Source organism: Lineus longissimus, chromosome 2, assembly GCF_910592395.1.
Source record: "Lineus longissimus chromosome 2, tnLinLong1.2, whole genome shotgun sequence".
Classification (NCBI taxonomy): Eukaryota; Metazoa; Nemertea; class Pilidiophora; order Heteronemertea; family Lineidae; genus Lineus; species Lineus longissimus.
Genome location: NC_088309.1, coordinates 3,729,593 through 3,743,433, shown reverse-complemented (window position 1 = coordinate 3,743,433; position 13,841 = coordinate 3,729,593). Strand labels below are relative to the sequence as shown.

The following is a 13,841-nucleotide window of genomic DNA, read 5'->3' as shown; positions in this document are numbered from 1 at the left end:
GACAAGCACAAGAACTATGTCGATCATGATTGACTCCTGTTTTGGATGATTTCGACACTTTGTGAAATGTTCTCAAGAGAGTCACCATTCTTTGGATTGTCAGTCGCCACAAGTAAGACTCACTTTTTCCTCATCCACATCTTCTGTAAACAGCATCAGCGTCTGGGGTGGATACTGGTCTGATTTCACAGGCTCTGGCTCTGGAACTGAAGAGCAGAATGAGATGTATACTGTAGTGAAGCAAGCTTAACATTAACATCTTAACCTATCAAAGCTTGTTACATTTGCTTTGCAGTCGAGGTCTACTTGGGAGCAAATTATGATGAATGGAGTAACCATTTACTGAGAACTGTTTCACGTGATGCTCTACTAACCTGACTTGCACCAAAGACTAACTTTCCAGAAGAATCTTGATACCAGACATCAAAAGCAACACCCGTTAGAAACTTCAATCTAACAATGACTGTAATGAAGAATGAATACAACTGTACCTAAATTATCCAAGTCAACATTGTTAAATATGTCGTCACTGTCTTCATCGTCGCTGATTATCTGGCGTTTCTTTGTGGGACCATGATTTTTTACCACTTCCTCCTCTTCATCTGAATCGAGGTTGATTCTTGACGGCCTTCCCTGAAAAAGTGAATAATATCAAGAATTAAAATCACCTCGGATATTCTTTTGTAAAAATTCAATGAATTGCTCAGAAAGAACAAATGATGAGACAAAATGATAAATTTCTTTTACTCTAAAACTGACAAAAGACATCATCACGGCGTAACACTCAGTTGCAATTATCAATAGAAAGGTCGACATAGATTTTGTCATCACAGCAGATCAGATCTGTAGAAAGAATGACGTTAGAACACAATTTTCCCACCTGATTAACTGACTTCTTCTTTACAGGAGGTGTCTTTGTCTTGGGCTTCAGTATACTTTGGGTACCTGAAAAGAGCAAAGGGACCGAAGGGGAAGTGATTAGACTGCCTAGCCGAGTTGAACCTATGGCAACTGTATGGCAGCCGAACTATGTGCTCCTCAAGATGACTTTTACAACTGGAGAGACAAGGCCTGTATAGCGAGGATAATAATTTTGTCCATTTGCATTAGGGGATCTTACAGTGGGCTTAATGAACACGACAAATCAGCGTGGCACTTATGCACCAGAAAACACTTACTGGGTAGTAAAAAGTCATCATCATCATCATCACTCAGGAAAACTGTTGAAGCTTTGGGTCTTGTAGACCCAGAGAACAAACTGTTTATAGTTTTCTGCCTGGCAACAGATGGCTTGCGGGATGTAGAATTGACTGGATCCGAACCCCTGAAACAAAGAAGGATACAAAATATGAACAAGACGAAAGGCTTACAAAACTTTGCTGAAACACAAATTTGATATTGTACAGCTAAATGGATTAATTTGATAAACATAGACATCACATATTATCTCTCAAATTGACATTTTTGCTCTAATTAATTAAATCAAACCCTTAGCCTCGGCCGATGGGAAACAATGTCCAGAGAGAACTTCTAGCTTATGAACTGTATTCATACCGATGGGGTGCCACAGCTGCCATGGGTTTGACCTTAGCCTGCGGTGGGTTGAAGGAAGACGACCCTCTCTGACCATTGCTGCCAGTACCAGGTGGCTTCGACCCAAAGAAGGTAGATATTGAGGTTTGATTCACTTCTGCTGCTTTATTCTGAAACAGAAAAAAGAACTCAATGGGAACAGAACTAACCATCACACAGACTTATGTGTGGCGGTGTTGAATGCCACCCCTTATGATCTGTTTAAGAACACATCTCATCTGAGTGTGAAATATGTATGTCTATTCAAATCAAAGACAGTGCTTTAAACTTTCACACAAGTCATTAACTTAGAATTTTAGAAAGAAAAAGAAATAGAACTTAAAGTTGATGTCTCTGAAATCTTAAAGTGCTGAGCACAATATAACAATTGCTGTGTCAGACTTTGAGTTGACGTCATAACATTCCTCCACCCTCTGGCTCTGCAGCACTTAGATTAGAAAAACTCTTAAATTCTCGCACAAAAATGTTGCACTTACTTTGATAGCTGTTGATGAAGGGAATACTGGAGAGGAAGAGCGGCCACTTGGCAGGTTTGAACTATTGCTTAGATTTTTGTTGAATGAATTGGGTTTGTCATTATGTGGTGGTGGTCGTACAGGATTAGTGGTGGTTGGCTTCTTGATACTGAGAGAGGATCCTATAACTTTCTTGAATTTAAATCCTCTGAAAAATGAAGTGGAATTTTAAATACCATATCCAAAAAAGCTAGAATTGAACATGCTACCATTTCAAACCAGAGTGTTCATGTGCCACAGCCCAGATTTCACGCAGGACCCACTGCATCAAGAAAAGAAACTAATATTATTGATGCATCATTTTAAACCAAGCTCTGTGTCATATTATCTACCTGAGGATGGTGTGAGTACTGTGATTGCATAATTATCCATTACAGGAAAAGCATTGCAGAAAAAGGTACCTTTGGGCTTGACCAGAAGCACCAGATGAAGATGATTGCCGTAACCTTGCCAGTTGTTCTTGCAGGTTATTCTGCGGACCAGACATGACTGATCAGAAGGACTTCCATGCAAGCTGAAGAAGTAAAAGATGATACAAATAAAATTCACTGGAAGTGTTTTCTAAACCGATCCGATGCAAGTTAATTGTTGGTCTTTGTCAAAATTGTCCATCGTAGTTGATATAGTCGTGTCTTTCGTAATGAGGTGTACACAGAACATAAAGGTGAAGAAATTCATGCAAGAATGATGATGAACTTCATTTGGCATAATGCATGCATGTACGTGATGTATAGCCCTACATCATGACATGTATCATTTAATAAACAAACGCCTAAACTTAAAACACCAATTGTTTATTATTCAAGATATCAAGGTGAGAACCAGAATATTTTTGGATTATATCAGTGCAGCAGGTACTTATGAATGGTCTTTTCATATTTTTGTCAATATCAGGGAACTAATATACCATGAATATCTCTTAAATGTTCAGAAAAACTGAATCTGTCAATTTGTAAAATCCGCCATTCGAGCACTTTTTTACCCACAATCCCACTCATTTCCTCTTTTACGCCATATTAGAAACGAGTTGGTGAGTGAGATGAAAATAAATCATAATCCATTAAATTAACCAGTAATCGTTCAGTCAATGATTTCCAAACATCCTTATAATGAAACTAGAGATATGTAACAAGTTATCCGGATGATTAGTTTTACAGAAAAAGCCACAGATTTAGAACCATCGTCGTCTACTTCTGAGTGGGATTCCTATCCATCCTATGCGGTGTGTACGTTTAGTCTGTATCGTGTACTTTGTGTACAGTCAAAAAGTTCTGACAATCACATTGGTCTTCTCGTATCAAAATTTCGGCTCGGCCCCTCAATCGACTGATCCAAGATAATTGTATTATTTCATTTTCAGAAATAAAAAATGGCTCCTCGATATGAAATGGCCTGTGGCCTGCACAAGGGCCACAAAGTGACCAAGAATGTGAGAAAACCACGTCCATCTAGGAGGAAGGGAGTAAGTAGAGTCCATGGGCCCATGGGGGATGTATGCCTCTGCAGTGAAGGACTTGTCAGTCAAATTATATTGAGTAGGCCTTACGATGCCGTCTAGACTTGATGTGCTTATCACTGATAATCTGAATTTTTGGTTCGACCTCGAAACATGAAATATTTATCTGTTTCAGGCTCTGACCAAACATGCCAAGTTCATCCGTGATGTTGTTCGGGATGTTGTCGGTTATGCTCCTTATGAAAGACGTTGCATTGAGTTGTTGAGGGTGTCCAGGGACAAGAGAGCACTCAAGTTTGTCAAGAAGAGGGTAAGTTCAGTTTGTTCGTCTTGTATCAAGCCAAAGGATTTAGACTGTTTCTAGCATTGAGTGGGGTCAGCGTGACATCTAACAATAACATGATAAATCGATTATCCAAGGAAGAGAACCAAAATACTCATCATGCTAATATGTGACAAGAATTATTGAACGAAGCAACCCTCTTCGTCTTTCAATACTGGTTTTACCTGCAGATACAAGATATTAATTGCTCATTTGCACCATGCTTTACTAATCTATTGCCCGTTATCTTGCAGCTCGGCACACACATCCGAGGCAAGAGGAAACGTGAGGAGATGGCACAAGTAATCCAGGCACAGAGGAAGAAGTAAATTTCAACTGTATTTAAATTGTAAAAAAAATAAATTTAAAAGTCCTATATCTGTCTTCTGTCTTTACTCTTCTGTACTGCCCTGAAGTAGGTCATTCAGGCATAACACACACAATGGCATCTGTTTCGTGGTGACTGCTGGTAAGTTATATCAGCATGCAGCATGATTCAGACGCTATTGAACCTGCGGTGTGATGGTTGGAAGCGCACTGCTGGAACGAGAATGTCTGCTATGGCAAAACTTCGGATGATACTGTCTCGGAGCACTGAAACATTGACAGAAAAGACATTCCAATCCATTGCACAATTTTCCCTATTGAAAGTCCCATCCTGTCGCACAGGAGTAAGAGAGAAGGAAGCATGGACTCCTGAACACAGCATTCAGTCCGAAACGGCTTGAATGTGACATTGTCCTGCCTTCAGAGTACACCCTTCAAAAGTAACCCTGAAGGGGGAGAGAAGGGAGCAAGCATCACCTGACATTCAGGGCTTGATTGTTACCATGGTTACTTGGTCCTTGAGAGTCTCGGGTGGGAGTTCTGACATTCAGACGACATCTTGATGATGACATTGTCCTGCCTTGAAAGGTACATCCTGAATGCAATCTAGCTCATAAGGTACCTAGGACAGCATCGGGACCCTTCTTGCCATTAAGCAGGAGTAAGAGGAAAGGAAGCATGCACTCCTGAACATAGCAATCAGTCCGAAACGGCTTGAATGTGACATTGTCCTGCCTCCAGAGTACACCCTTCAAAAGTAACCCTGAAGGCATGGGGGAGAAAAGGGAGCAAGCATCACCTGACATTCAGGGCTTGATTGTTACTTTGTCATAAGGTACCTAGGACAGCATCGGGACCCTTCTTGCCATTAAGCTCATGCACGGCAACGGATGTCACATTAATGATGGCTTATTACAAACCGCGAGATGCGGAATGCGAAATCGCGAGATGCCAACCTCGGTGAGAGTACCATGCGCCTATGCGCCACAGGATGTATTGCAAATATGGAACCTGAAAAGGCGTTAGCCCGTTGATGATATCTTTTAACGTGGCGTTAAGTTGATTGGACTTAATTGCATGAGGTAACGGCTAGTAAGTGTCTTGACTTTGTCGGCAACAAGCGGTTCCTGTGAAGAACAATCGGGACCATTCAAAAGTGTAATTCCATTAACTGAATATTGTTTTTAGACACTATAACATTTTAGGCCTACTTTTCCGTAAACCACGAGAACAATGTATGTGAAAAAAAACAACACATATAAGCTGCTCTGCCAAGTTGTCAACATGGTGAGAGAGATGAGGAAGTCACAGCCAGGCCGACAGTCCTGGCTGCTCCACCGTGTTGACAACATGATGAGAGAGATGAGGAAGTCACAAGAGACGGCGTTCCGTCCTCTCAATCATCCTAACTATATACCCCCCCCCCCACCCGAGTCTTCTCGCTCACCAGCCCTATTAACGAAGAGCTCCCTATCAAGACAGGTGCCAAGTCGCAGAGTCAATCCCCAACAAAAAGTCCAAGGGAGCGAAACTACTTCGATCTGGGGCGAAATGTTGAGGGAGCGAAACAACCGCAATTTATTTTGTAGCTCTTCGAGCGCTGGAGGTAATGAGGTAAACATTCCTCGTATTTCGTGTTTTTCTGCTTATTTGGTTGTTTTTCCCCATTTCAAAATAAATATATTGACCAAATTGCAGAAATTTATTAATTCCCATATACAAATAATCGAATATTGTGTAACAAATTGATTTCATGGTGGTAATCTGTCGAAAAACTGAACTTTAAAATTGTCCTACTTCCCACTCCTATGGCAACAAGCTCATTTGCATATTATAGAATGGAATGTGTGTATCGGTGTATGTAGTTTGTGAGGTCCCTTTCTTTGAGTATGGCTTGTTGTTCTAGTTATTAATAGCTGGCTGTGAGAGCAGGTGCTTGTGAAGGCTGTACCAACTTAAATCAAGCATTGAATGGTTTAATGCATGTATATACTAGACCACATTTGAAAGTACAGTACTGGCCTAAGGCCTAGGCTACTGACACTGACTGAGTAACTGACTACTGACAGTGACAGTTCACAGTAGGCCTATAGCCCAGCGAGCTGGTAGTAGTAATTCTATATAATAACATTAACAAAATTTGCAAAAATAATACTTGACAGTATGAGTAACAGATGCAGAGGCAGGGCCCATACAAAAGGAAAGTTTTAGAACTATAAGGTACGGTATTGCTTTGAATTGAAGATTAAATTATTTATCATGTTTTTCAGATTCAATAGCTTCAGTATGTAAGGAGTGAAGGATATATTGTTTCAAGGCGGTTCTCCATCTCCATCGGATATTAAAATCTCGTGGTGTCACATCAGGATTTATATCAAGAAGGTGCTCAAATGAATCAACCATCATGGCATCTGAGGTGTTAGTTAGACCCGGCATCGTCCCAGACGCGGTTGCCGATATGAATGCTCAGCTTCCACCATTACCCAATCAGCTTCCACAATGGTCCAGGGTTAGCAAGTTGGACAAATCTCGCTACCCAAAGCCCTTCCTGAAGGACAGACTTAATCCACTGCCTCCCACGCATGATGGTGTGAAATTCAGTGACACTTTAGACAACCAATCTGATGATAATTCATTGGAGAGTAATCCAGAGGATATGAATCCATCTCAAAGGATACAGCATTTAGAAAAGAGTATCCACTTCTTGAGACAACAACACTTTGAAATATTATCTAGTCTTCATGAAGAAATAGACGCTCTAAAAAAGGAAAATAAAGGTATGTACAAATCATGTGTTTTACTGGAGAAGAAAAGGGTCAATTCAGGTCAGGATTGACTCATTAATCTGTGCTGTTAAATTTCCATTTACTGAGAATTCTGCTGTAACTGTCCCGGACGCCATCTGTAATGAATTTTATTCAACACCTTCAAATCTTTGCGTCATCATTCTTTGCTAAAAAAATATATTGTATTTGCAGATCATGAAACAAATTAAAAGCATCTCGTCTTCCTCGTTATTGTTTGTATCGCAAAGAAATGTAAACATACTGTACATGCTTTCAAAATATTTTCCATTTCTTTCAGAACTGCAGTTCAAGATAATAATGAAACAGAACAGCATGCCAACCCCTCCTCAGTCTGCTAGTAGGATTGTCAGGAAACGACTTGAAAGAAGTAAGGAAAGAGGTGAGCATCTTGGGAAGAGCAATAGCACTTGTTAGTGTTCCCTATCGTATGATAAGTACTTGTTGAAAGGTTCATGGTAGTATCTTGTTGTGCACACTTCTGTGTCCTAAAAGATGACAACTTGCTGGGCATATAGCACTTGTTTTGACAAAAATGACCTGAGTCATTACATTTGATGTACCTTGTTATGGGTTCTGTCTACGTATAGCACCAACTTTCTTACGATTTCTGACACAAATTATAAATCTTGCAGAAAAATCGGCCAGTTCAGTGGAGTCGTCGAGGACGGGTGGTAGTGCTAGAGGAGGAAAACTAGACTCAGGTAAGATAGTTTCAGACTTTCTATGGTACTTTTCATCAGTGTCACTATTGTGGGGTTTCCTGAACAAATGCAAGCATTTTAACAAGTGCTTGGTAAATTGACAGTAGTCAGTTCTTGGAGAAGTCACTGTTTAGTTCCCCTACAGCTGATACTGGTAGATTTCTACAGTTAGGTTAAACCTTAGAATCAACCTATATTATATGGTACGCACGACATGTACTTGTATGTAGGAGCCTGACTGATGGCTTGTGCTATACTTGTTGCGGTTTTTCCAGGAACATCTGATTTTGAATCGGGCTCGACTGAACTACATGTACACATGTCAGAATTGACAGCATCCGAGACCATTGAGTTGTCAAATGAAGGGTCGATCAAGAGTGGTTAGTCAAATGTCTGACTATTTTTAACAAAATTAGGGACCCTGCTGTTATATCTATGCAATGATCTAAAATCTCTCAGTTAAAATGATGCAAAGTGAACAACCCTATGCAAACTTGCATTTTAGATACGTAGAAAACAACTCATTTTAAGAGGATAATAAGCTTCTGAAACTTCTAAAGCAAAATGTAGCTCAGCTCATCCAAATCAACAGATTGTGTTTACAAACATGCTGCTTTCCAGTAACTTCTAACTTCTAACTTCGAGCAGTGGACTTACGCAATTTGCAAAATGGTCTGCCTGTTCGTCACGTCGCTTGAATGAATAAATCTATATGGTGGGGTGGGGTGGGGGAGAGCTTGGGTCCTCAGTGGTCATGTTCTTCAGATCCTTCATCTAATGCCACTAAAACTGCATTGTTGTGTCATAATGCTCCTAGTTTTACACCTGCATGAACAATCAATACTCCTGGCTGATGTAGATATAACGATTATCACATAATTACTTCAGTGGGTAAATTGAATATTTCATGAGCGAGCTCGGACATAATCAATTTGCAATCAAAGATGGTATGGTATTGGTATTGGATGAATTGTACAAACATGCTCCTCCCTTCTTGTAATGGTGCAGAGTACACTGATAGTGAAAGACCTTACTGGAAAAAATTACATTACCGGCATATATCGAATTGTATGTCACCTGTATAAAGTGTCAAAACTGCCTAGGGGAGGTGCGAACATCAAATAGACATAATTACCTATGTGAGAATAAGTATTGTCATGTATCTGTCTTGCGTTGGCTTGCTTTGTGCATGCATTTACTTATTTAGGTCAGACAAAAATTGGTGTTGGAAGAAATTCAGAAATATGCTATCATGCTAAATATGCTAGTGGAATGGTAACACTATCAAGTAGACAGTCATCACTCAAAGGGCTATGAAACAATAATGTTCCACAATGCATATACCGGTAATAATCTTAATTTACAAAATTATCCACTACCGGTAGAATTAATTAAAATTGCCAATCTTCCCATGAATGTTGGCATTGTATAACAATTTTAAAGCAATTCACTCAGCAAAGTGTTATGAAATCTCTATTTTCAATTTGTTATAACAGCCTTCCTCTTAGTCTTAGCAGTTCTGGAGGAGAGAAACAGTAAAATACTGAAGTTTACCTGATTATTTCAGAAAAAGACCAACCCAAATTGTACGTTCTACAAGAGAAAATCAAGGAATTGAAAATGCAGCTCCAAGAAGCCAGGAACAAAAATATATATCTCACCCAGGTCTTGGAGGAAGAACAGAAAAAGTCTTCGAAGAAGTAAGAATGTTGTGATCATCTAATCAGGGCTACCTTTGCAGCAAATTATCAAAAGTAATATGCTAGAAGACTGTGGGTCTGTCATAAGTAGGTACAGGGAGGGTGTCCTGCATGGTTGCATGGGCAGTCAGTTAAAGTGGCCATTTCGGGAACCTCAGGTGGCAGCTTGTGTAAACGGTAGATGCCCACACAATAATCAATGTGAAAGGTTAGATTTCTTAGCTATCGTGTATCCCTAAAACTATGCTGTGCTATATTTGAAACCCACCTCAGATGTCCTCTAATGGTAAAGTGGTACTGTACAGACTTGTTTGTCTCTTTACATTGTATATCAGATCTAACAATAACAATGTGATATTGCTTTCAGGTACTCTGGTTCTGGGTCTACTGCCGCAGAGACGGTTGAAGACGTTGATTTGACGACACATCCTATCACAGTGACCAATCAGGTTACAGGAACGAGGCAGCCATCTGCATCTGATTATGAGGCCATAATACGACAACTTCAGGGACTCAATGAAAAACAGTCAAATGAGGTAATTTTGGAATTCATTTCTTGACTTGTTGCTGAAAACTTTGCGGCGTCAAACTTGTCCAAGTTCACAACTGATATGTCGGTATTGACACCTTTAGTTTTAACCACAAGACCATGCTGCGTTTCTGTCTAACCAAATGCCCAACTTAAGCTCATAATGCGCGAAGATTTTCACCTAATTGTAAGCTGACAGTTCCTTTAACTTTTCCAGCTGAGCCGACTTAAATCTGATCTCAGGGACGTCCTCTATTCTCAAAAATGGACACCAGATGCTTACCTCATCGCCAAGGCGTATGTGGCCGATGAGGAGGAAGATGGAAAACAAGGCAAACTTCCGAAGATACAGCTGAAAAATCCTTCAAGAAAAATGTAAGTTCTGTATAAATTTTTTTGCAAGGATACTCACTGATTCTAAAAATAGGTTGTTTAGCTGAAGCATCTCTGATCTTCTGCCAGTGTCTTCAAAATTGCTTGTAAAGACAGGAGAAAGTACATGCGTGACAAAGTCTTATGAGACATTGATCTACCGGTAGTTGCTACTCGGTGCTTTTGCTAGTTGGCAGAATGAGTTGGTCAGGCAGACGAAGTTGATGGCTTGTGAATAATCCCTTGACACTTGGTTGTTTAATACTTGCATGACTCTTGATTTCTGCTTTTAGGCCGAATGTAGCCTATCTTCCAAAGGCACCCCCACCAGCAGACAACGCCATGCAACTCCCAGCCATGCGGCAGACGTTAGGAAACAGAGCAGCAGAGAGGAAGAAAAGGACACAAATATTACAGAAGGCACGGCTGAGGAAAGAAGTCTTACCATGATCTCATAATGTAGGATAGAGTTATTCTTAGGATGGAGGGAACACTTTTAGCCTTTAGCAACTGTGGAATGACTATATCTTTAAGGATGAAGCAGTTTGTGACCTAAAGCTTGGGGCTGAGACTTTACTAAAGGTCCACTATGATATTTACTAATGATTTATTTTCAAAAACAGCAAAGCTATGTCTATGACCATGAGGGAAAAAAAATTATCGAAATTTGAGAAAAGTGAGCTATGATTTCATCATAGTCTGACAAAATGAACTGTAGAGCGGTAGTGTTTACAAAATGTATTTCTATTAACATGTGGCACAGACAAAAGTAATGTCTACGATTGTCAAAGGCCTTTGAAGCTACCCAAACTACACTGGACTCAAACAAACAAATGTAGAACACTGGTAAAACCAATCGGAGACCGTAGTTATTAAAGGTGTGAGATTTTCTCCAGTACAACATACATCCATTTTCTGTTTTGTATGTGTTTCCATGGTAATTACATGAATTTGGTTACTGCATACATGTACGTGTTAATTGTATGTGATAATTGTTAGTGGATTATGCAGTATTGATGACTGATATTCAAAACTACCGTTGTAATCCTTGGACAGCTGTTTTCTTTATTCTCTGATCACAGTCATATATCGGGTCAGTTCTTTGTACAAATTCTATAAAAAAATCCAATAAAAATTCAATAACTTCATCTCCTAAAGATTTCTCGACAAATTGTAATTTGTAAAGTTCTTGCTAAACACAAGCACAAATATTTTCCCCAAAGTTATCAGATTTCTTATGGGGACAAATGACAAGGACAAATTTTGACAAGTCTTGACTTTGATGTTGAGGTTTTTTGCAAAGTCATTTCAACACAACTGACATAATATAATCTGAATTTTGTTGTTTTATGTTTCACAATATGTGCCTTATTCATTATGGTCAGGACTGTGGTTGTATTTCACTATAAATACACCAACAAGTCCACATTGTCTTGTAATATTTGTTGAGTTAAATTCAGCATTCACTCTGGTTCATTTCTTATGCTGTTGTGCCGAAGGTTGTAAAGTTTCCTTCGTTATGTTATCCTGCGACCATTTTTGGCATTGTTGTACTGGTTTAATTGGAATGATCGAATGAGGAATTTCCTTGAAGTCTGTGTCCGTCAAAATGTATATTAATCAAAAGTTATAGGTCTACTTCTCTCACTTCAAAGCCAGACAGAAATCGTCCTGAATCAACCACCTGTGAGACTCATTCCGAAGCAAAATTAGAATTTCTTAGGCGCCACATTGATGGAGTGGTTTCAGTAAAGATTTAATTAACTTCCCTTTGCTGTACATGTATAATGTTGTTTGAACCCTAGAGGAATTGCCTTGGCTGATCAGTGAATCCACTGCTATTTAGTTCTGATTCCAAAACACGTTGTGATATTCTGCACTGTAAAGTCCCTGCACATATTGGTTTTATAGGCACAAGCCACTTTTCTTACAGAGCTATTTTTCATTCTGTACTTACATGACGTTTGATTGTACATGCATATGATGATAAAGATCAGATTATACAGAATATTAAACCTTTTGACTTTTGTACACATGTTGTGTACATTTATTTGGTCATCTTGTGCACATTTTGACCTGTACTTCATAAGTACACTTTTATTTTGTTGCTTGTACACTTTAATTTCAACAAAAATATAGAAGCGAGCCTTGTATTCTTTTTATTTTAACTACAGTGTGACTCATGACTGGATCACAAATTGGGGGTTATTTACCACCAAGATATTACAAAATTTGCACAGACATGTTAGATGAAAATCTGCACAGACGAATGCTGGATTAATGCTACTACCATGCACTACCAGCCCATTTGGTGTCTTCAAAAGAATCATTTGTGACACTCAGAGCACATGTCTGTTAGTGACTGTTGAACACTGTTTGATGTCTTCATCCTGAATCCTCTAAAAAAATCACATTTTGTTATTTGAGTGTACTTGTAGATTTGGATGTATATGTTTTGTATATATTGCATGAATATGATTGTATAGTAAGAAGGTCTTTAACTATGAGGCTGACGAGTTGTCCTGTGTGCTAGAGTTATGCTTTGGTGTCAGATTCATGTTAATCTTCAGCTATAGACAGTAATCCTAGGCCTAGATAAGTCAGTTTTGATGCTTCACTGTCCTGTGTGTGGACAGTGGCAGGGTTGCTCTACGTAGTTCAGCTGCGAGTAGAGTAGAGGCTGGGTATATCATATTACTAATTTCGTCACAGTGGAAAATGTGGGTAGGTAACACTATGGAATCCATTGTTAGCTGTTGGGAGACTGGCATTTGTCTTTTACTCTGCAGCCAGACATGGTTCCCCCTAATTTCAGGAAAAATCTTATAAATTTCAGCATTTTGAAACATCTTAAAATCAGTCTTGAAATTCTGGGCCTACCTCAGGTGTCAACCCTGCCTGAGTCCACAGTAGATTGCAGGCTTTTTAGAATTGAGGTCTAGTGTTACGAGTCATCTAAGATATCTGTGTAATCATTCAGGACCATGCTCGGCACCTCATTTTCTGGATTCATCACATAATAAATTTTGTGTCAAAAATAAGATTTTATTCCTTTACTTTACTCCTTTACCCCTGCGACCAAGTTAAAGTAGGTTGTGACAGCAAGGAAGAATGGCCCACAACATAATGGACCGTCAAGGATATGTCAAGGACAGACATGTCTCAGAGGCACACTTGTGGAAAGAAGGACAAAGTATATTTGAGGGGATATAAATTTGAAAATCCTTGTATGCAGTTTAAATCCTACCCTTTTGCCATCTGAGCATTGGAACAGGTAGGGTCAAGAACTCTACTTGTAGAAAAATCCCTCCCAAGGTTTTCCACTTCTTTGAGGCAAATTTGTTTATCCTTTTGCCCATAAAAGAGCTGATTATCCTTGAATTATTCCCAGGAAGGAGTCATTTCAAGCCTGACAGGTCATGGGTCCCTGAGGGACCTACTGTACTGAAGGGTTTTGGATACCCCCTGAGGGACCTCCTGTGCTGAAGGGCTTGGATACTCCTGTAAACACATCAATCT

At 39.5% G+C, this 13,841-nt stretch overlaps 3 protein-coding genes and 1 long non-coding RNA gene across 5 annotated transcripts; 2 read left to right on the top strand and 2 right to left on the bottom strand.

Annotated features, from left to right (window-relative positions):
• Nucleotides 1-131: 131 nt before the first annotated feature.
• On the bottom strand, nt 132-945 carry LOC135482663 (uncharacterized). Its single transcript, XR_010446251.1, has 3 exons — nt 881-945; nt 492-633; nt 132-206 (listed from the first exon to the last, which is right to left on the bottom strand). It is a non-coding gene; the product is annotated as an uncharacterized LOC135482663 (long non-coding RNA).
• A 510-nt stretch (nt 946-1,455) lies between these two features.
• Nucleotides 1,456-2,595, bottom strand: LOC135483953 (uncharacterized). Its single transcript, XM_064765028.1, has 3 exons — nt 2,510-2,595; nt 2,070-2,256; nt 1,456-1,703 (listed from the first exon to the last, which is right to left on the bottom strand). Exons 1-3 carry the CDS (start codon nt 2,593-2,595, stop codon nt 1,536-1,538), a joined length of 441 nt encoding a protein of 146 aa, XP_064621098.1. The 3' UTR covers nt 1,456-1,535.
• Nucleotides 2,596-3,109: 514 nt separating this feature from the next.
• Nucleotides 3,110-4,262, top strand: LOC135483539 (large ribosomal subunit protein eL36-like). Its single transcript, XM_064764507.1, has 4 exons — nt 3,110-3,138; nt 3,469-3,570; nt 3,740-3,874; nt 4,141-4,262. Exons 2-4 carry the CDS (start codon nt 3,478-3,480, stop codon nt 4,213-4,215), a joined length of 303 nt encoding a protein of 100 aa, XP_064620577.1. The 5' UTR covers nt 3,110-3,138; nt 3,469-3,477; the 3' UTR covers nt 4,216-4,262.
• Nucleotides 4,263-5,802: 1,540 nt separating this feature from the next.
• LOC135502123 (coiled-coil domain-containing protein 74B-like) lies at nt 5,803-13,351 on the top strand. 2 transcript variants are annotated; one of them, XM_064794712.1, is made up of 9 exons: nt 5,803-5,827; nt 6,484-6,990; nt 7,298-7,399; nt 7,653-7,721; nt 7,997-8,101; nt 9,289-9,421; nt 9,789-9,957; nt 10,168-10,325; nt 10,616-13,351. In XM_064794712.1, the coding sequence occupies exons 2-9, from the start codon at nt 6,618-6,620 to the stop codon at nt 10,770-10,772; spliced, it is 1,266 nt and encodes a 421-aa protein (XP_064650782.1). In that variant the 5' UTR covers nt 5,803-5,827; nt 6,484-6,617; the 3' UTR covers nt 10,773-13,351. The 2 variants fall into 2 exon arrangements, with proteins under 2 accessions (XP_064650782.1, XP_064650790.1); XM_064794720.1 differs by lacking the exon at nt 7,997-8,101.
• The last annotated feature ends 490 nt before the right edge of the window (nt 13,352-13,841 follow it).

Bases quoted from the DNA above. Each gene is read 5' to 3' on its own strand.
- LOC135483539 (XM_064764507.1), top strand. From the start codon at position 3,478: ATGGCTCCTCGATATGAAATGGCCTGTGGCCTGCACAAGGGCCACAAA. The intron at 3,571-3,739 runs GTAAGTAGAGTC...TATCTGTTTCAG, and splicing joins GTCCATCTAGGAGGAAGGGA to GCTCTGACCAAACATGCCAA. The intron at 3,875-4,140 runs GTAAGTTCAGTT...GTTATCTTGCAG, and splicing joins TCAAGTTTGTCAAGAAGAGG to CTCGGCACACACATCCGAGG.
- LOC135483953 (XM_064765028.1), bottom strand. From the start codon at position 2,595: ATGTCTGGTCCGCAGAATAACCTGCAAGAACAACTGGCAAGGTTACGG. The intron at 2,257-2,509 runs GTACCTTTTTCT...TTCATTTTTCAG, and splicing joins GCTTCTGGTCAAGCCCAAAG to AGGATTTAAATTCAAGAAAG. The intron at 1,704-2,069 runs GTAAGTGCAACA...TTTCTGTTTCAG, and splicing joins CTTCATCAACAGCTATCAAA to AATAAAGCAGCAGAAGTGAA.
- LOC135502123 (XM_064794712.1), top strand. From the start codon at position 6,618: ATGGCATCTGAGGTGTTAGTTAGACCCGGCATCGTCCCAGACGCGGTT. The intron at 6,991-7,297 runs GTATGTACAAAT...CATTTCTTTCAG, and splicing joins TCTAAAAAAGGAAAATAAAG to AACTGCAGTTCAAGATAATA. The intron at 7,400-7,652 runs GTGAGCATCTTG...TAAATCTTGCAG, and splicing joins TGAAAGAAGTAAGGAAAGAG to AAAAATCGGCCAGTTCAGTG.